General features: G+C 45.9%; 1 protein-coding gene across 3 annotated transcripts in view; it reads right to left on the bottom strand.

The window, feature by feature from the left end:
- The window catches only part of PGM5 (phosphoglucomutase 5), a 136,289-nt gene that overhangs the window by 42,800 nt on the left and 70,676 nt on the right, over positions 1 to 22,813 (bottom strand). For all 3 annotated transcript variants that reach the window (XM_045021932.1, XM_045021931.1, XM_045021930.1), the window contains one exon: positions 11,413 to 11,528. In XM_045021932.1, coding sequence (XP_044877867.1) covers positions 11,413 to 11,528 — 116 coding nt within the window. The remainder of the gene's footprint in view (positions 1 to 11,412; positions 11,529 to 22,813) is intronic.

Below are 22,813 nucleotides of genomic sequence, written 5' to 3'. Positions count from 1 at the left end.
TCTGCTCCAACTGTCCCCGGGACTCCCTGCCCTTTATCCAACCCCCCTCCCCCGGCCCCCTTACCATGCCGCTTACCCCCTCTCCCGGAGCCTCAGCACGCTGCTTCCAGGTGCAGCCCTGGACAGCGCTGCAGTGGTGTGGCTCCACGTGACCTGAGCTCCCGCTGCTCGGCCCGAGCCCCGCCCCCTTACCACGTGGCTCTGAGCGGGAGGCGCTCAGGCCCTGACCAGGCCACGCCACTTTAGCTCTGGCCAGGGCTGTTCCTGGACGTGGCGCACTGAGGCGCCGGGGGATGGGGGAAGGCGGAGGCGGGGGAAGCCTCCAACATTCTCGTGGGGGCCCCTGCAAATTGCCCCACTTGCCCCCCCTGGGCAGCCCTGGGACTAACTGCAGCATAGCAACTGTTATGTCACCACTTGCTGTCTACACTGGCACTGCACCAAGACATTTAATGGCACAGTGGCTAGGCTTGCTCAGAGCAGGCACCGTCCACAAGAAGCTCTGCCTCCTTTATGAAATCACTGCATAGTCTACCTGCCTACCCTGATTAGACGGCCATAAGGGCAGCTGATTGAACAATCTGCTTGAGGGACATTCCATGTCACTGAAAAACATTCAGCAAAAGCCTCTAGCCCAAAAGCCAAACAGAGAGGATAAAATTCCCTGCGTAAAAAAGAACAAACAGAACATAAATCCTGCAATATCAAGATCAGTTTGCAATTTTGTTGCTTTCTGCTATATCCTGTAAAATCCTGTGCTTCCGTTTAATAAGATTTCTGTCTTTTTGCTACGTTATGAAGGTATATAGTTGTCACAATATAAATTGATGCACTGCTGCTGCTGCTAAGGCCAGGTCTATACATACAGTGCTTCAGAGGGGCTGCTGTACCGATACATCTGCACTGCTGCACCGATACAGCTGCGCTGCAGGAGCGTGTCTGGTGAAGACGCTCTCCCATCGGAATAAGAAAAGCACCTCTCTGAGTGGCAGGAGTTACACTGGTGGGAGAAGTTCTCCCACCAACATAGCACTGTGCACATGAAAACAATTACAAGAGGTGGCCACTCACACCTCTCCTGTCCCATTCAACTCAGTGAGGTGTGAATTTCAGATTCTAACTGCAGCCACTTAAATGCTAACATAGTTAAACAGAAACATGGAAATTAAATACAGATAACTACATTCATGTAATGTCTAGGTTGCATAAATGAAATCATGAAAAAAGCCAATAAAAGCAAAAGTTCATGTTTCTAGAAGATACAAAAACCAAACACTCTCTTACAGATTATGGTCAAGTATGTGAAGCTCACTGACATACGAGGCCAGAGAGTCAGATAACGGAACTGAGTTTAAAAGCTCTTTCAGGCAGGGAATGTGTTTGCACCATGTCCAGCACAATGGTAATAATACTTCCTTTCTCCTCCCCCTTGACTGTGTTCTCTATATAGTACGTGGACTTTTGGGGCTGGGAGTGTCTTTTACTAGAGCACTGCGCACAATGGAGGTCCAATCTTGGATGGGGCCTCGAGGTGCTGCTACTACAACACAATTGTGTCCCTTGGTTAGAGTCCCTCGGTGCTCCCATAATATTGTGTAGGTGTATGCGGTCCTGCCTCAGCGCAGGAGGGCTGGACTTGATGACTTCTCAAAGTCCCTTGCAGCCTTATCTTTCTATGATTGTATAATACAAATATTGAATAAGAAGAATAAATAGGGCAGGATAATTTTATGAGCACTTGTAGCCCTGTAATTTCACATTTCACGTCAAATAAGTAGGGCCTTACCAAATTCGCGGTCCATTTTGGTCAATTTCACAGCCATAGGATCTTAAAAATCATCAATTTCATGATTTCAGCTCTTTAAATCTGAAATTTCCCGGTGTTGTAATTGTAGGGGTCCGGAGAAAAAAGGAACTGTCTGTGAGGGTGGGGAGGAGGGTTGTAGAATGGCAGCTGCAGGCCGGGAGCCCAGCTCCGAAGGCAGAGCTGCTGCCAGCAGCAGCGCAGAAGTAAGGATGACATGGTATGGTATTGCCACCCTTACTTCTGTGCTGCTGCCTTCAGAGCTGGCCCCTCATTCAGCAGCTGCCACTGTCTGGCTGCCCAGCTCTGAAGGAAGCCACACATAAGTAAGGGTGGCATGTAGGGTGACCAACTTTCTAATAGCATAAAACTGAACTCTCCTGCCCTGCCCCTACCCCACCCCTTCTCCGAGGCCCTTCCCCTGCTCGTTCCATCCCTGCTCCCTCTGTCACTCGCTCTCCCCCGCCTTCACTCACTTTCACCGGGCTGGGGCAGGGGATGCGGGATCTGGGGTGGAGCCGGGGATGAGGGGCTTGGGGTGTGGTAAAGGGCTCCGGGCTGGGCAGGGGGTTGGGGAGTACAGGCTCCGGGCTGGGAGTACAGGCTCCGGGTGGGGCCAGAAATGAGCAGCTCAGGGTGTGGGAAAGGGCTCCGGGCTGGGGCAGGGGGTTGTGGGAGGAGTGAGGACTCTGGCTGGGGGAGGCAGGCTCGGGGGTGGGGCCGGGGATGAGGGGTTTGGGGTGCAGGAGGGGCTCCAGGCTTGGGCCAAGGGTTTTGGGGTGCAGGAAGGGGGTGCAGGCTCCAGCTGGGGGTGTGGGCTCTGGGGTGGGGCCGGGACGAGGGGTTTGAGGTGCAGGAGTGGGCTCAGGGCTGGAGCAGGGGTGTGTGGGGGCTCTGGGAGGGAGCTTGGTGCAGGAGGAGGCTCAGGACCGGGTGAGGGGGTTGGGGTGTGGGGGAGGGTGTGGGGTCCTGACGGCACTTACCACGGCTCCCAGGAAGCAGCTGCCAGGTCCCTGAAGCCTCTAGGCACCTGAGCAACCGGGGAGGCTCCGCACACTGCCTTCATGCCCCCAGGCTATGCCCCTGCAGTTCCCATTGCTCACGGTTCCTGGCCAATGGGAGCTGCGGAGCCGGCACTCGGGGCAGGGACAGTGCTCAGAGCCTCCCTGGCCACCTATGTGCCTAGGGGCCGCAAGGATCTGGCGGCTGCTTCCGGGATCCGCGCTGAGCTAGGCAGTCAACAGGGAGCCTGCCTTAGCCCCGAGACCCCACAGCTCCTCCAACCAGACTTTTAATGGCCCGGTTGGCAGTGATGACCGGAGCCACCAAGGTCCCTTTTTGACCAGGCAACTGACAGCTACCACTCTCTAGCTGCCCAGCTCTGAAGGCAGCACAGAAGTAAGGGTGGCAATACCACGAACACCCTAAAATAACCTTGTGACCATCCCGAAATTCCCCTTTGGGTCAGGACCATGGGCACAGACTGTGTGGGTGCTCTGGAGCTGGAGCACCCATGGGGAAAGTATGATGGGTGCTGAGCACCCACTGGCAGACCCACCATCAACTCGCCCCTGCCCTTCAGTGTTTGACATCTGCCGGCAGCTCCGCTAATCAGCACCTCCCCTTCCCTCTCTGCGCCTCCCGCCCGCCACAATCAGCTGTTTCACAGCATGCAGGAGGCTCTGGGAAAGAGAGGCAGGAGCGAGGGCACAGCATGCTGGGGGGAGGAGGTGGAATGGGGCAGGAAGAGGCAGGGGCGGAGCAGGGCCTTGGAGGAAGGGGTGGAGTGGCGGCGAGGTCTGGGGCAGAGCCAGGGGACAGCTCTCCCTGGCACATTAGAAAGTCGGCACCTGTGGTCACGACCCCCAATCTGAAAAATGCTGGTCTCCCCCATGAGATCAGATTTCACTGGGGGAGGCCAGATTTCAAAGTCTGTAATGCATTTTTCATGGCCATGAATTTGGTAGGGCCCTAGGAATAAGCTATTCACCAAAAGATCAGAAAGGAGCCTCACCTTCCACTCCATGTATGTTATTATGGGCTAGACAGGACTGCTACATCAAGTATTAGGCTTTCAGATATTACAATTATGGGCGGGGGGGGCTGTACAAACACTTATACGATATTAGCAACAAACAGAGGCAGAGTATACAACTAAATGCACCAATGATCTGATCTGATGTGACAAATCATACATTCTTTGTTACATAGCCTTCTACACAGCATGATTTGTTAGACACATATCATAAAATGTGTACTTATTCATTCAGCAAAATGCCTTGTACATCATCCTATCTGTATGAAAACTGAACTAGATACCAAAGATTAATTGCATTTTGATTTACCGAATACTTCATGTGCATTTTATTGAACCAAAATGGTCCAGTGAAACATGGGCAGAGGAATTTTTGGAATGGCCTCTGTATGTTCCAAGCCTTATGTTGGCATGGCCAGAGCTCATAAATTTCCATGAAGAGGGATGAGCGTATACATGTATCATTCTTCTGATCCACGTAGCAGCTTTGGCATGTTCTGTGACCTTTGCATGTCCTTCAGGAGGACAAACAGTATGGTGCCACTACAGAAAAAGGGAACGGAGGAAAGAAAAGTGGTGACAAAAGTGTGGATGGAAAAACTGAAAGCAATGCAGATTCTCCAGAATCCAAAGTTACCAGTAAAAATGCCAGCCTGTTCTGAGTACAACAATAATTCTGTGCGTACAGCAGGAGTCATTTTCTTTTATAATAAAAACAAACCCTACTGGATCATTGGCATCTCTCAAAGCCTGTTGGTCATTCTCTCTCATCTTTTAACACTGCTTTCCCTTCCTCAGCATTTCTATCAGCCACAGGTTGGCTTATTATTTCCATGCATGTTTGTTTTATCCATTGCCCTTATTCCTTTTAGCAGTCTTAAAACCATTACTTCTGCTAGGTGAATGTGTACTTAACTTACTATACCCTCTGATTTTCTTGGCCTTCTACCTCTTAATTATTCCTATTGATCTAGTTGAAAAACATGCAGTGTTTTGGATGAAGCCAGTTGCCATTTCCCTCCTCAGTTTGACTAATGGTATCTTTACTTTTGTAACACCAATGTCCCTGGGTGGATTGTTGGCACCGATCAAAGCTGGGACCTCTAGATCTTAATACATGAGCCTGTACTGCCTGAGCTAATAGACCAATCCCTCTTATCCAGGATTGTAGCACACTCCCCATCGCTAGGTGGCCCACCCACCACTGAGGGGACAGAGTGCCATACCGAGCGCACATGGCTTACACTTCAGTTCACACATTCTACATCATGCTAATCGGTTGTCCAGTAGCCATGGATCAGCATATGGGTAAGGAGGAATATGAGATCTGAACTACTTTTATAACCTAATCAAATTAAAGATGCACAACAACAGCATATATTTCAAGGGCTGTAACACCAGTACTGCTGCTTCCATCTTGCTGAGTTCAACGTACTATGCCTCTAAGTTTAATTCTGTATAATTCGTTCCTTGAAAAACCCTGAAACACTAGTGAATTCTGGCCTGTGCTTCAATGAAGAGATTGGCTGAAAGGCAGGAAGGGCAGCTTAATAGCAGAGATAACACATTTTTGTCTGTCTATTCTCTTATACTTAACTAACCTTTGACATGCTTAATTAAAGCAATAACTACTACTCAATTTAAATAGTCCAAATACCATGCAGTTTTACACTGAAGTGTAATCCCACATACAGAATGAGCTTGCAAAGTGTGTTAATGGGTGCAAAAATTGTCCTGTTCTAATAGACCTGGTATTGTAAGCTGTCTGGGGCAGAGACTGTGTCTCTTACTATGCATTTGTACATTGCCTACCACAATAGGGCCTCAATACTGAGTAAGAGCATGAAGCACTATTTTAATAAATAATAATAATATGCATGAAAATAAATATCTTCTTGTTTTGTCCCAAATTATGCTAGTCAATGCTATCAGGGACATTATTTCTCGAAATGCAATTTTTAAAACCAAAATCAAACTGAAAAAAAATGTTTAGCCTTAATGGGAAATTATTTTGTTTGCACTTCCCTTGTATCTTACAAATTCTTCCTCTTCCAGTGGTCTGCAGTGTGCTGACATTTTAAGGAAACTAAGATTTTTGGGGCCACATTCTTATCTCTGTTACACCATTTAAGCAAATGAAATTACCGTGGTTTTACACTGAGATCTGCATACACTGCTAGGTCTTTTTTATAGCAATAGAACATCTACTCCACCTCTCTTAGCTTTTCTTTCTGTTAAGCTTGTGGCAGAAAGCCTCTGGTGTTGCTGACATATGGAAGTTTAGAGATGAAGTATGAAAACGTGTGAAAATGAGATGCAGCATTTGCCAAGGTGGATATAAGCAAGATAAATCAAGTACATAGATTTCCTAATTCTGATTAATAGTTTGCTGATGAAATTTAGATAAGAACTGCTGCTGCTGACGCCTTTCTCTGAACTGTGTCTTGGGTATTACTCATAATACCAGCAAATTACTAACCGCATCTGACAAACTCCCCACACTACTACAAAAATGGAAGAAGTTTTTAATGCATTGGTTCAACTCCAAGATTAGCTGCCAGAAAACAAGTCTGGGAAACACAGCTCTATGGGATGTTTTCAAAATCTTTTGTCCTTTTATAGCAGAAAATTTGCTTTTATTTACTGGCCACTGCGAAATCTCTTTTTGTTATAACACCAGGGGATTGCATTATTTGGGAACTACAGCTGGGTTGTATTACCTGGGCATAGAACCATTCACTTTTAAGTGCTGTCAGGTTAGTATGACAATAAATGTGATAATTTAGATGCCGGCCTGTAAAATCCCTCTTGCTTTTACAGAGTAGCAAGGTCATTGTGTTGGCCAACTGGATGGTGAAGTCCTTTAAATATGAAATTCTGAAAACTAAAGAACTGCCAAGTTTCCTATCTCTACAGTGAGATCATTAAGGAGAAAGTCTTAACACGGACTCAAATTCCCAGTGCAAGCAGAAATTGGTGAAGGGCAATGTAGTCTAGGACACTACATAAAAGAGAAAAGGCTCATAGTAATAATACACATACTTATTAATAAAACACTTTGCATTTCTAAAGCACTGTTCATTTGAAGATTTCAAAGTGTTTTACAAACAAGTTTCATGTCAGTTCAGATAGATAAGACTTATTAAAATCAATTGGCAGATGGAGAAACTGAAGCAGAGAGATGCAGACATAACATTTCATAACTTGGTTGATGCAAAGTGCCATTTGGGTGCAATCTAGCAGTTCAAGTGGAAACTGGGCACCCTTTCAAAGCTAGTATTTGACTGCACCCAGGTTGCCTGAGCACCCAATGGCTTGAGCACCATGAGGTGGTGGCTCAGGACTGGAGAACATTTTTGGCAGTCAGGGCCGGCTCTACAGTTTTCCCCGCCCCAAGCAGCGCAGGGGGGGTGCGCGTTTCAGCTGCGGCGGCAATTCCGCAGCAGCTTCTATATTTAGCTGAAGCCGCAGTGGACAGCTAAACATAGAAGCTGCTGCTGCCAAATTGCCACCACCGGAAACGCGCCTGCCGCCCTAAGGGCACATGGACTGCCCCACCCCCTCACCAGCAGCGGCAATTCGGCGCTGCTTAGGGGCAAAACAGGGACTGCCGCCCCTTGCAGAGTGCCGCCCCAAGCACCAGCTTGGAATGCTGGTGCCTGGAGCCGGCCCTGTTGGCAGTGCTCAGGGACTGTTGCACAGTTAGTAGGCCAGGATGGAACTCAGGCAGCAGCCATCCCACAGGCTGCTCAAGGCAGTTTGTGCACTCTTAACACAGATGGCACCCGCAACTACACATGAGAAACAGAGGATTTATCAAGGGTTTATTAGTACCAGGAAGAGGGAGAGTCGGGATTAGGGAAGGATATGGAAAGAGCTGGGGGCACACATACTGGTGTGAGGTAAAGGGGAGCCAGTAGGGGTTTGAGAAATCAGGGACAGACCTGGGGAAAAGCTGCAGTACAGCCTCTGACCACACTCGGGCTCTACATCAGAAGAGGGCAAACTACGGCCCGCAGCCCCTGAGCTTCTGGCCCACGAGGCTTGCCCCTGGGACCTCCACTGCTGTCTCCCCTCCCCCACAGCCTCAGCTCACCCCACCGCCGGCGCAATGCTCTGGGCAGTGGGGCTGCGAGCTCTTGCTGGGCAACGCAGCTGCAGAGCCTCGGCCTCACCCGGTCTCTGTGCTGCGCGGAGGCCTGGCTGGCTCCAGCTGGGCAGCGTGGCTGTAGTGCTGCCAGTCATCGGCGCTCCCGGCAGTGCCGTAAGGGGACAGGGAGCGGGGGGGGGAGGGGTTGGATAGAGGGCAGGGGAGTTCAAGGTGGTGGTCAGGGGGAGAGTGTGTGGATAGGGTTCGGGGCAGTCAGAAGGCGGGGAACAGGGGGTTGAATGGGGGCAGGGGTCCCAGTGGGGGCAGTCAGGGAGGGGGGTTGGATGGGGCAGTGGGGGAGCAGTCAGGGGCAGGGGTTCTGGGGGCGGTCAGGGAGAAGGGGTGGTTGCATGGGGCAGAGGTCCCAGGGGGCAGTTAGGAATCAGAGGAAGGGTTGGATGGGGTGGCGGGGGGCAGTCAGGGGTGAGGGGTCCGGGGGCTGTCAGGGAACAGGGTGGGTTAGATGGGGCAGGAGTCCTGGGGCTGGGGAGCGTCAGGGGGCAAGAAGCACAGCCTCCCCAAACCAGCCCTCCGTACAATTTCAGAAACCCAATGTGGCCCTCAGGCCAAAAAGTTTGCCCGCCCCTGCTCTAAATAATGAAGCAAGTCCAGGGAAGGAGGCCAAAGACAAGGAAGGAAGACAGAGGTTCAGAGGAGAAGACAAGCTTTGTGTCTTTGATGGTGTGTGACCATCAAAGGAGCTTCCTTTCCCTCAGTGAGACACAGTCACACAGTGGGGCAGGATCATCCCTAGCACCCATGAGACTGGGTAAAAGGGAACTTAGAGGGCCCAATCCAGAGACATGATGCCCTCTATATTCCAATCAGAGTCAGCATAGCCCAGGGGTGGGCAAACTTTTTGGCCCGAGGGCCAGATCTGGGAATAAAAATAGTAAGGCGGGCCATGAATGCTCACAAAATTGGGATTGGGGTGCGGGAGGGGGTGAGGGCTCTGGTTGGGGATAAGGGCTCCGAGGTGGGGCCAGAAATAAGGAGTTCAGGGTGTGAGAGGGGGCTTCGGGCTGGGGCAGGCGGGTGGGGTGTGGGCTCCGGCTGGGGATGCAGGCTCTAGGGTGGGACTGGGTATGAGGAGTTTGGGGTGTAGGAGGCTGCTTTGGGCTGGGACTGAGGGGTTCAGAGGGTGGGAGGGGGATCAGGGCTGAAGGAAGGGGTTGAGGTTTGGGAAGGGGTGCAGTCTCCGGTGGGGGTGCGGGCTCTGGGCTGGAGCTGGGGATGAGGGGTTTGGGATGTAAGAGGGTGCTCTGGGCTGGGATTGAGAGGTTTGGAGGGCAGGAAGGGGATTGGAGCAGGGGGTTAGGAGCGCAGGGGGAGGCTCAGGGATTCAGGCTCTGGGTGGCACTGACCTCAAGCGGCTCCCAGAAGCAGTGGCATGTCCTTTCTGTGGCTCCTATGTGGAGGCATGGCCAGGTGTCTCTGCACACTGCCCTGGCCACAGGCACTGCCCCTGCAGCTCCCACTGGAGCACTGGAAGGGGCCATTGGAGAGCATAGGAGCCGGAGTAGGGCCACACCACGGCTTCCAGGAGCCGTGTGGAGCGGCCCCCGACCCTGCTCCCGGGATGGAGCACCGGAGGCAGGCAAGCCCCAGACCCCACTCCCCAGCGGGAGCTCAGGGGCCAGATTAAAATAGCCAGTGGGCCGAATCCGGCCCGCAGGATGTAGTGTGCCCACCCCTGGCATAGCCCTTGGAATACATGCACTTGGGTCCTTTGAAAGGGCTGACATTCCACACTATGTTGCTTCTGTGTCCCTCAGAACTTCCTAATGACCTGCAGGGTTACAGACCATCTGTGCTCAGGACACTCATTGGCCAGCACTGTCCTTAGCAAAACCCAGTCTCCAAGGGTAAGTCATGCATATTTACATGCTATGTAGTATGGAAATATTGTTGTTGGTTTTTATTTTTTTACAGCATAATCACGTATTTTTCCTGGCGCTGTTCCTTTAAATTGACAAGTGACCAAAATCCTTCCCCTTTCTGTGTGCAATTGAAAGTAACAGTTTCTGCTGGCTGTAGTCCTTACCACTCATGAATGAGTCAGGAACCATACTGGCATGGTTCATTGCCATGTGGGAGGGAGGCTGAACATAAGAACAGCCATACTGGGTCAGATCAAAAGTCCATCTAGCCCAGTAGCCTGTCTTCCAACAGTGGCCAACATCAGGTGCCCCAGAGGGAACAGAATAGGTAATCATCAAGTGATCCATCCCCTGTCGCCCATTCAGGGTCTGGCCACCCAGCTGAAGCCTCAGCATCCAGAGAACTTGGGCGGAGACAAATGAGAGCATATTCTGAAAGGAAATAAACTTCCCAGTCTCCTTTAAAATGCCCCCTCTTTTCCGAGTCCTCTAAGGTCCAAGGACTGTGTAGACTGCCCTTTGGAAAATAGCCACATGAATGCCTGGTGTTTGCTTTTCTATGAAAATCTATAACAGAGAAATCATTCCAAGCATCAAAGAACTTCCTAGAATTCTTACCAAAATACAAAATAATTACAAAAAAAAAATACAGTCCAACTATTCAGATGTACTTCTATGCTAAAACCATTATCCAGAGTCAAGATTATTTTTTTAAAGAAGAACTGCAGTGAGATGCACTCAACACATTTAGGAATAAGAAGGAGACAAACACACAGTGGAGTTTATTCAGTTATTTCTATACCACCACCACCACCCCCCGCCCCATACCTTTAAATGCAAAACTTACAGATTGCATAGATCGATGTTTCACATGTTTGCAGAATGTGCTGGAGCTAGCAATCCTATGTTTCTGATGGGCTATTCATATTTGCTTTGCATTCTGTATGCCACTGACTGGCTTCATTAACTAATGAGGCAGAGGAGAGACAATTTCTTTGGGCAAATATGGCTACTGACTGGATGACATTAAAGTAGTTTTATTACAGAGTTCTTTCTGTCGCTAGAACTATTGGAAAACCAGACAATATCCTAAACAGAGACACCTGCAACAGGTTCAGTTTAATGCACAGATACTCATAATTAATACACATGATGACCATATACACATGCACAAAATCCATCAAATTGCTGGCACAGCCAGTGAAGAAAAATTTGTTTTTGCAGTAGGACCAGAAAAAATGTTCTGGGTCCTGTGCCGTTCTAGGATGGAATGGCAGGCAGCTTACCCATCCCCTCAGAACAAGTTTGGCCTACTGTTTTTGCTACTGAAACTCTGATTTTTCATAACACAGGTTATGTGGCACCCAGATCTTAAAAGTCACCTATCCAAATTTGAACTTTTGAGAGTCCACTGGTCAATCATGCCAGGGAATTAATTTGCTGAGTCTTCCTACCACTGAATGAAAAAGTTTGTGCCCAATATCCCGCAAGAGAATAAGTGGAGTAAAGGCTCTATGGAAAACACTGTTGCTGGATTTCTTACCGGTGCCAAAGCTTTCTTCTCCACAAAGTGAGCATCGTCCAGAATCCATCAGATTTGAGAAAAACCTCCAGCCTGTTGGTGTTTCATACACAGGGACTTTCAGTGACTTTGCCACCCTAAAAAAAAAAAAAAAAAAGACACAATAAAACACCATGATTAAGACTGTGCATTCATTTACAGGTGGATGTAAGATTTCACAACAATTGCTACAGGGGAGTGATGTTCTGGGTCTTACCATACCTCAAACACATTTAGAAATGGACTTTGATGTAAACAAAAGGGAATGACTGCAAGAGCATCATGCACAAAGGACCTTTGAGTGGAATTTATTTCACGCAGGGCTTGGTTGTGTTAACCCTCTGGACACAATGCAAAGCTTGTCTTTATTTGTGTATTTGTGGGAAACTCGGTCTGAGGAGCTTTATTAGTGCCCTGATTTTTTGCCAGGGAGCAATGGTTAGTCACAACAATAGGAATGGGCAGAGCAGTTTATTGTATGATCTTATGTGAACATTTTGTAGAGAAGCCTGGAGCATGGGATGGGCACTTGTTATTTTATAAGTCACACCGAATAAATAAATGCTCAAGCTGCCAGAAATTTAAAAAAAATAAAACTATTCCTTTATTAGCTTTCTCAAATAAAATACAATATACATTCTCCTCCTGGGACCCAACTGAGGACTTTTAAGAATTTAATGTTGCTTCTGTCTTTATTGCTAACTGTGTCTGCTTGTTTTCATTTTGGGTCTAGGATTTTCTCTGTCTACTATTTTTTTAAAGAGGAAGAATGGGCTTTGAGAGATAGTCAAGCAATGTGATTTGCTCAAATACATGGCATTATCTCTCTAGAAACACCCTCAACATACAAAGTTAGGTGCCAGTCTTTGAGACACTTAATCCTAGGAATTAACTCACGTCAGTAAAGTTATGTGCATGTTGAGTGTTTGTAGGACTGGTGTCTTAAACTGTATATACCATTTAAAAAAAAACCTACATCCTTTTATTGCTCATTTTATTTAAAATAATAATCACAGTTACACTGTTTATCTTGTGCATTATCACCTGCTTTCAGGTCCCAATCCCACAGAAGAAAGCAATGTCCAAGATGAGACGATTCATCTTTTTTCAAATGTAGCCACATCTAGGTGAAGAAGATCATTAAGGACCTGAACTTGCAAATACCGACATGAGTGCTTCTTAGCTTGTAGTCAGGAGTGGTGAAATCAATGGGATTGCTCAGGATAGTCAAGTTAAGCATGTGTGTAAAGGCCTTGATGATCAGCTTCACCTAGGTTTAGCTGCATATACAAAAAGATGAGTCTCTTGTCTAGAACAATTCTTTTTTCATTACAAAGTTAGACATAAAATCCCTTTGTCAGGCTAATACCAAAGAAATAATCAACAAGGCATCTCTCTCTGATCAAAGTCCAATTATGTGCTATCGAATAAATACCCTCCAATTCCTGTCACGGAGTCAGCTTCCTGCAGTTCCTTGATGCCAGGGAAAGAAAAGAACTCCAGCCATTTCCAGTGCTTTGGGGTTCCAATCTTGAGCCCCAAACTAAGGCAATAGTCTGGCAGGTCTTCCATGCTCTCTGGCCACCCTGTCCCCTGAGCTCTCTTCAGCCCTCCAGACCAAAATCTTCATTATTAAATATTTATATTACAGTAGCACTCGACGATACCCATTGGGATGGGGACTCTATTGTGGTGGGTGCAGTACAAACATAGAAAGAGACAGTCCCTGTTCCCGAGGAAGGACCCTGGAGTTCAGCTAGTTTTCCACTGGCACAGTTCCTGGATCCTCTCCAGGAAGCAGAGACAAAGATCTCTTAGACAGGCGGAACCAAAAAAAAAGGAAATACAGTCTTTAAATCCCTTCTTGCTCCAAAGGAAGAGCTAGCTGAATCTGTGGATCTCTTTTACTCCAGGAGAAGGGCAAAGCACAGACTTAAAATCAGTTTTCAATGCCCATCTTGTAGCAGAAAAGCACAAAGAGCAGTCTTTCAATTCCTTCATTCCAAAAGGTGAACTAGAATACAGTTCAGCCAGCCAGTCCCTGCCCTCTGGCCAGCAGCCTGTCTATTGAGCCATCCCTAGCAGCTGTCTTTTCTCCCTTTATAACTGCTCCAGGTGCCTTTCTAGGAGGCTAAGAAGGCCCAGCTGATTCAGAGTTCTGTCCATTAACACTTGCCTCTCCACCTAGAACCCTATGGCTTTTTACCTCTGACACATCTCTGTTCCCTTGAAGGGCAGTAGATCCAACAGAAACCAATGCTCCAATTGGAAGTACAGGTGGCTATATCATACCCCAGCTCTTACAACTCACATGTAAATCAAAGTGATGCATTACTTGTTAAACAACACCAATTAAATTTTAAGGAGTGGATATTTTTTTCAGCAGCGGATAAAAATAGATTCTTCACATCTGTAAATTGAGTATCAAAAGGTAGAATTTTCAAAAAGTGCTAAAAGTGCTATTGAAAGCAATTAGGACTGATATCCCAAAGGTCTGGTCTACACTTAAAAAGCTGCAGCGGTGCAGATGCACCAGAGCAGCTGCGCCACTGTAGCACTTCAATGAAGACGCTACTATACTGACGAGAGAACATCTCCCGTCGGCATAGTTAATCCACCTCTGCGAGAGGCAGTAGCTCTGTCAGCAGGAGTAGCCCTCCTGTTGACATAATACTGTCTACACCAGGGGTTAGGCTGATATAACTGTGTTGCTCAGGGGTGTTGATTTTTCACACCCCCGAGCAACGTAGTTATAACTGATGTAAGTTTATAGTGTAGACCTGGCCTGAGTAAAACCCACCCAAAATTTCCAAGCTGTTAATTGTCACCAGTTTGCTAGCAAAGAGATCCATTTACTTTTCCAAATTCCCAATTCAAAACTCATTTTTGTATTTATGAATTAAATCTCAAATAAGTGTTGTTTTTTTTCAGAAGATTCTTTGATCCGGCAATGCTTTAAAAAACTGTATATTAAAATTAAAGGGACACTTCCAATTTGAGATCTAGCCAAATTAAATACAGTTTAAAGTGTTTCTGTTATACATACGCCCCATAACCCCCCCTTGCCAGATTTTATGCTTAAATAATATTTCCTATTTAAAAAAATATTCTCCTCTGTTGTTTTGTGGAAGAGTCAGGAAACTGACTATAAAGAAGGAAATGGCAAAACTTGATATACACAGAATACTGCCAAACACACACAGTAAACAAACTACAGAGAAGTAGTTTGCTTCTCTCTCATCTAATTTAGTTACAGTCATTTTTGCATGTTACTTGCCACAACAGGGCTAACAAATTTCCCTTTAAATTCAATATAAACATTAAAAAAAGATCCCAATCTGCATTTCTCGTCTCGATCAGATAAACACATCAGACCTCTTCCTTCTCTTCTTCCTTCCTTTAAGAGTCAAGCAAACTAAAGATAATGAACAAAAAAAGAGAACAGAAGGGCAAACTCTCGGAGGTCCTGAATTACAGTAGGTTGATATATGTATATGATATATGTATGATATATGGAAAAAATTGTGAAAAATATAAAAACGTTCAAGTCATTTTCATTCTGTTTCAGAACTGAATGGATTTACTTTATTTGATATTTTCACAAAAGGTTTAATCAAATTTTTGCTTCAATCTTTTTTTTTTAAATGTAAATTTTTTGGCTTTCCTGTCTAACCCTTTTTCATTTTTTCCCACCTCCCTTTTCCACTTGCCACTGAAGAAGGCAGAGAGGGAGGAGGGAAGCAGAAAACCAAACAGACAAAAACTGAAAGCATGGTTCCATTTTTCATTTTACAATTTTGTCAGGAAAAAAAAAGAAAAGTTTGAAAAATATTTTTTCATGAAAATTTTTGACTTTTAAAAAGGGCCTTTTTTATTAAATATTTTTCATCTGAAAAACTGCAAGCAGCTTTAGCTCTGATCTTGTAAGTTACTCCATATGGGCACCTACACAGAGACCCGCAGATATCAATGGGGCTCCATGCAGGCACAGGGGTCTGTCCACATTGAGTCACTTGCAGAATCAGGGCCCAAGCTGCGCCTGGCATCCTAGCCCATGGCTCCTCCAAACAGGAAACAAGACAAGACAGCAAAAATGCACCAAGAAAGCCATTTCCCCTGAAAAAGCTCGGCCCTTCTTTCTAGAAGATAGAAACCATGCAGAGTACAGCATTCTAATCAACAAGCCTTCTCTTGACATGCTTTACATTTGATGATCACCCCAATCCTAAACCGTACTGGTGAACTGATTAGTGTGGGTGATTAAATAGGACATATTTCCTCCAGCAGTCACCACCAGATGTCTCGGGTGCCACTGGCAAAGACTGCATATGAAAGCCAAAAATCAATTCCTTTGGAGACATAACTTCTCCCACAAGTGACAGACTCACTAAACCTCATCACATTTAAGTAGCACACCTGTAGCAGACAAAAGGTAAATGAATGGCCATGCTCTAATGTTTCTCAGGCACAAAAGCAACTAAACCATTGCACCTCATTGGGAAAATACATTTTATCTGAAGTAAAAAACCCACTGGAGTTCAAGTAACAGTAAGAATTATCCACCAAGAGAGGGGGACTTGAACGGAGAAGGTACAAGTAGGAGGCTGGATCCTCAACTTGTTTACCCTGTGTTTGATTTAGACACTGAGTTTCTTGGAGCAGAACTATGTCTTCCTCTGTTTGTACAGTACGACCCACATTGATGGCCTTTAAAATATGCCATCATATGAAGCCGATTATATCATACAGAGTTGAACAGGTGGCCACTTAGGTGAGCAGAAGATCAGGAACAGAAAAATATTTAAACTCTGTTTACTGTGACAATAACTATGGGCTGGGAAGGGCAGATGTTCCTGATTTGCTAAGAGCAGAAAAATCTCTTGAGGAAGCCCTAACAAAATCCCAAGGAACTACTGTGCTTGCAAAAGTTTCCAAGGTCTTGTTTCCCCGCAGCTAACAGTGTTTTGGGGACAGGAAATTCTTTCACTTATGCTATTCCAAATTCCCTGGCCCTGGGATGATCATGTTAGTCCTCCACAAAGGATGAACAGCTTCCAGGACCCCTCTCCACCACCACCCGCAAGTTTCCAGGCGTTGTTATGCTAGTTCAGACATTTCCGTTCACCAGGCCAGCTTTGCAAATAAAGATGCTGATTTTGTTGGCCTTACTTTTATTTTAAACCAAGCCTCTAAAACAAAAAAACGTAAGTATAAAAATTAGTTTATGGTCCGAAATGGTAGATTTGTTTCTTAAAGCTATTTTTCCCTCCTGGTCTTGACTGGCTTGAAAGGAGATAAAGAGGTATAAATAAAAATCTACATCAGGTTTTGTTTTTTCTGTTCCACTGTACTAAACAATAGAGAGAGTTAGACAATGTTAGGTTAAGGAGGCAACTAGGGTGACCAGATGTCCCGATTTTATAGGGACAGTCCTGATTTTTGGAGCTTTTTCTTACATAGGCACCTATTACCCTCCTCCCCCTGTCCTGATTTTTCACACTTGCTGTCTGGTCACCCTAGAGGCAATATGGGCTAGTGGATAAGGAAGTAGCCTGGGAGCCAGCAGCCCTGAGTCCTAATCCAAGCCATTCTGCATGACCTGGGGCAAGTCACTCCACCTTTCTGTCTCTCTTTTTTTCCTCCCACCTGCTATCCATCTAATCTACGTAGACTGTAAACTCTTCAGAACAGAGACTGTCTCACTATGTTACTTAGCACAACAGGGCCTCAGTTCCAAATGGGCATTTAGGGGCTACTGTAATACAAATAATAATAATGTTCAAAATAAATCTCCCCTACTCTTAGCGCTACAAAAGGAGAATAAAGAGATGAGCTTCAATGTTAAGTATAGCTGCATTAGCTTTGGAAGACCACACTGCTAATAATGCACGGCTATAGTTTCATCAAAGGGTTGGGAATTTACATGTGTAGCTCTCAGCATCCATGGGACTTAGATCCCTGTGCATTGCGATGAGAATATGCCTTTTAGACAGCACAGGTTTGAGGAAATGTGGAACTCGTGAGTGTAATTTATTTCCATTGGTGGACCTCAACTTATTTAAAAAATTGAAGTTCTGATGATTCTGGAGGTCTTTCAAAAACATTTTTGAATACCACTTTTGCAGCGACCACAGATTTCTCCAGAAAAGTACAAAGCTCTTCAATGTAGTCTTATCTTTTGCTGTTTACCTCAGAAACAAAAACAAATCTCCGGCATCCAATATCTATTTTCAGAATTGCTGTGTAGCTTCAAATCTGCTGTAAAATGGTCCCATTTTCTACATCCTTGTGTGCTGTCCCCTAAGGGCTGAAGTTCAGAATTATGAAAGGCACAGTGAAACCTGAGCAGCCTCTCCTTTTTCCACTGCCACTTCATGGAGTTAAAGGGCAGTGAAGTGAGAGCCCATAAAATAAGAAACATCCCTTTATGCAACATATAGCCAGCTGATGGAAATAACTGCTCCAAAAGCCATATATTAAACTCCTAGAAGAAGCCAAACAAAAGTTTCTTAACTGCAGTAAAGAAAGCATCAAAATCCCCATCAAAAGAGGAATAACATGTTCAACAGAGTTAGCAAACAAGAATGCAAACAGGAAAATATTTAGAGAAGAAGGAAACAAATTTTTTCTATCCAGGAAGTTATTCAACATTCAGAGCCAGAGAACACAATGATTAGAGGAGAAAATTTCCATTGCTTCCACCCCTGCAAATTAATCACTATGAGGAGGTGATCAAGACAAGAACTGCAGCTGGTTCTGGTACAGAGTAGAATTAGAAAATTTATTTCGACATACCAAAAATGTTTTTTTCCCCTGAGTTACAAGGTATACACATCTGCTAACCAATCAATCTGCATGCAACTGCACAGGCAGAACTACATCCGTCAGTCACTGACAGGGGCAAGCATGGCCAGCTGTACTGAAAAGCCTGCCAGTTGAGACAGCTTCCATAGCAAAGGATACTATCCCCTGTGGACTGAAACTTGCTAATAAGATTAGAAGCACTATAGCAATACACTGAATTCCTACAGCAGAGCATAACTTCATGAATCCTAAGAACATAAGAGTGGCCATACTGAGTCAGACGAGACCAAAGGTCCATCCAGCCTAGTATCCTGTCTACCGACAGTGGCCAATGCCAGGTGCCCCAGAGGGAGTGAACCTAACAGGTAAATGATCTCTCTCCAGACATCCATCTCCACCCTCTGACAAACAGAGGCTAGGGACACCATTCCTTACCCATCCTGGCTAATAGTCATTAATGGACTTAACCACCATGAATTTATCTAGTTCTCTTTTAAACCCTGTTATAGTCCTAGCCTTCCAATCAATCTGAAAGAACCAAACTGGACTTTTTATCTTACAGGCCAAAGAAATACTCCAAACAAGGGAGGTTCAGACCCCTGGACCTTTCAACTTAAGAGAACGGAAACTGTCACTAACTCAATGTAAGTGTTCCTATTCTCCAAAGTCCACAAAAGTCCACAGATCTGTTAACCAATGGGAATTATATAGCAGTATGCTTTCAGGGAGTCAAACAGAACTATATAGAGAGTTTTAAAATTCCTTTAGTACTGATGGGTCACCACACTGTGATGCATCCTCCACCAAAGGCAGCATTCATTGATGGCTGAATGTGCAGCTTGCAAAATTTTGAGACTGTGTGAGTGGATGACCAGGTGACTGTCCGACAGATATTATGCTATGGAGCACAAGAACTCTTTGCCCAGGAGGGTGTGACCACTCCCAATGAGGCAGCGTTGATGTTGGTTGCTAGAGAGACTCTCTGGCTTGTAGGCTTCATGCCTGGATGCACCGTTTCATCCATCTTGAAGCTCTTTTCTTAAGATACTGGATGGTAGAAAATGAATAGAGCGTTGGACTTACAAAAAAACCTGTATGTGGCAGATGTAGCTCTTGAGGGCGCTATGAACATCCAATGTACACCCGAGTTTCTCTCTTGGGTGTTATGGCTCTGGACAAAAAGAGGGGAGCATGATTTGTCTGTGCGAAAAACTGAGTTAATTTTGGGGATAAAGGCCGGACCTGTTCAAAGAACAGAGGAAAGTATGCTATTTAGTGCAGCCACTTGACATTTTAACGGTGAAACTATGTCACCCTTGATCTGGCCCTCCTGCAAGAGGGCCGCGATCTGCAATACAAATGGCAGAGGAGGAGAGAAACTACATTTCTCGTTCCAGGGCTTGAACTTCCACCAAGTGCCAGAGTAAGAAGGAATTGTGGAAGCTTTTCTAGATGCCAGAAGAGTGACTATTATGCCTTCCAAGTATCCCCTCTCATGCAAGACTACTCAAAAGTCAGGTAGGTAGCCTCAGGTACTGTGGCTCTGGATGACAAACTGGTCCCTGGGAGAGCAGATACTGTCTTAAAGGGAGGACAGTGGGGTCAGAGTGACCCACGTTGAGGGGACTAAAAAACCAGAGCCTCCGTAGCCAGTACAGAGCCACTAATACTACTAGCACCCTGTCCCTCTTGATCTTCTGGATAGTTCTGGGTAGAAGGGGGAGATGAGGAAAGGTGTAGAAGGCTTACTGGCCACCTCTGGGAGACAGCATCTGTGCCTATTACCCTTGGGTCCTTCTACAGGGAGAAAAGGGAGGGGACCTTGCAGTCATGTGTAATACAAATAGGTCAATCAGTGGGTCCCTGAATTTCCTCACTAGGAACCGAATCAGAGAAGGGAAATTCATGGTCAAAATCTTTCTTTTTTGAAAATATTTTTGCTGTGCAGCAGGAGCTCTACTAAACCTTCCTGCAGCTAGGGAGGCAGAACAAAAAACTGTCAGGCCCTTTGGTTCAGTTGGCCACTCCCTCTCTTATCAGTTACTGAAAGGAAGGATAGCTCAGTGGTTAGAACACCACCTTAGAAGACTCTGTTACAATTGCCTTCTCCAGCACAGACTTCCTGTGGGACCCTGGGCAAGTCATTTAGTTTCTGTGTGCCTCAGTTCCCCAGCTGTATAATGGAGATAATAGCACTGCTCTACCTAACAGGGATGTTGTGAGGAGAAATACATTAAGGATTGTGAAGCCTCGGATACTACAGTGATTGTGGGAGGAGAGCTGGATAGGTAGGTAGGCAGGTCTGGATTTGCCTCTATAGCTGCATGTGGACTGACAGCCCATTGGTTAATGGATCTGTGGACCTTGTTGATGAAAGAGAAAAATTTATGACTATTAATAACACGTGTAGCCATGCAATCTAATGACACTGGTGGTAAAAGCATGGAGTAGTTCAGACAAGCTGTCAAACATGCAGACCCACATCAAGAGGGGACTACCCCATCCTAGGGAGGTTGCCTTGCTAGTGCAATGTTTACTTCTATATGCTACAGTGCTGGGTTTCATTCTGAGAGCTCTTCAGAGATAACAAGTTGAGTGTCCTGGAGAATCAGGCTGTCTCCCCCTTTACCACAGCCCCCCTTGATCATAGGGCATGTATGGCAAACTTCGTTTATTGGAAACCTTCATCCACTGCTTCCTCACCATCCTGACCAAAACACAGACCAACATACCAATTGTAGACACATTTTCTGTCACTCTTCCAAACTATGGAAGACCAATCTCCCACAATCCCCTCTCAAGCTAGCTGAGCACAGCAGTTTAAGGCAGAGGGGCATGGGGATAAATTTGCAAGCTGAATCTTGGGGCCTGCCTTTGGATGGTTTCAGTTGAATGGTTTCACAGGGGGGGCAAATTTGCCTGAAATGGCCCTAAAGCTGATGTTTCTGGGCATAAAATGACCACCTACCAGAGAGTCAGGAAGAAATTCCCCACATTTATACCCGGGTCCTTAAGTAGGGTGTATTGGAGACACTTTTCTGGATATGTTTAGTTGTAGGGTGTTGCTGCCTTCATGCCTCAAATGCTGTCCATTGTGTTATCCACACCACAGGTCTTGTTCTTTGCTCTACTCTAGTTCCTATCTGCTCATGTGCTACAAGTAGAGAGCAGATGGGAGTGAAGTAAGCTGGTGGCAAGGCAGACCAAGGAAGAAATATGAATACAGAGATATGAGAGGGGAAGGGGGCAAGAAAGTAAGGGAAACAGGCAGCAAAAGAGGGAAGTTGAAAGGTACAGAACAAAGAGTGGAAGAAGAGAAGAGAAAGTTCAGACCAAAAAGTGGGAGAGGTAAAGGGACACACAGAAGAAAGAAGATAGAAACAGGAGGGGGGAAATATCTTGCATCACATTCATAACTTGAGGTGTCTGTGTGCCATACAGCAGCACTAGGAGCTTGAGAGATATGCCCTGAATCATAGTTTTGATCCTACTGTAGATGATTTTCACAAACGCAGATGGAGAGCCAAAGTGAAAGGCAATGTAAGCTACACATCAGCATCTGTAACTTACATACCGAGTGGGTAGAAGGGTGGGGCATTACATCAGGAAAAACAACTGATAAAACAGCATAAGAAGGTTACTTTCCTTGTTCCAACTCTACCCTTCTATCCCTGGGGTGTGTAAATTGCACCAACTTACTGATGTGTAACACACACCATCATTTATGCCACATGCTGCATATGGCCCTAAAAGCCTGAACTGTGGCAAAATGCTACAAACCAGCCCCTCTTCTGTCAGTCAAAGCAGAGATCATAAAAATCATCCATTTTGTTTTTATGGTGAAACTGCTCTTGTGCTGTGAAGTATCAGAGGGGTAGCCGTGTTAGTCTGGTTCTGTAGAAGGAGCAAAGAATCCTGTGGCACCTTATAGACTAACAGACGTTTTGCAGCATGAGTTTTCGTGGGTGAATACCCACTTCTTCGGATGCAAGTGGTGGAAATTTCCAGGGGCAGGTAAATATAAGCAAGCAAGAAGCAAGCTAGAGATAACGAGGTTAGATCAATCAGGGAGGATGAGGCCCTGTTCTAGCAGTTGAGGTGTGAAAACCAAGGGAGGAGAAACTGGTTCTGTAATTGGCAAGCCATTCACAGTCTTTGTTTAATCCTGAGCTGATGGTGTCAAATTTGCAGATGAACTGGAGCTCAGCAGTTTCTCTTTGAAGTCTGGTCCTAAAGTTTTTTTTGCTGCAGGATGGCCACCTTAAGATCTGCTACTGTGTGGCCAGGGAGGTTGAAGTGTTCTCCTACAGGTTTTTGTATATTGCCATTCCTAATGTCTGATTTGTGTCCATTTATCCTTTTCCTTAGAGACTGTCCAGTTTGGCCGATGTACATAGCAGAGGGGCATTGCTGGCATAAGATGGCGTATATTACATTGGTGGACATGCAGGTGAATGAACCGGTGATGGTGTGGCTGATCTGGTTAGGTCCTGTGATGGTGTTGCTGGTGTAGATATGTGGGCAGAGTTGGCATCGAGGTTTGTTGCATGGATTGGTTCCTGAGCTAGAGTTACTATGG

Source organism: Mauremys mutica, chromosome 6 (genome assembly GCF_020497125.1).
Source record: "Mauremys mutica isolate MM-2020 ecotype Southern chromosome 6, ASM2049712v1, whole genome shotgun sequence".
In the NCBI taxonomy this organism is placed as follows: domain Eukaryota; kingdom Metazoa; phylum Chordata; order Testudines; family Geoemydidae; genus Mauremys; species Mauremys mutica.
This window is presented reverse-complemented; position numbering and strand designations above follow the sequence as displayed.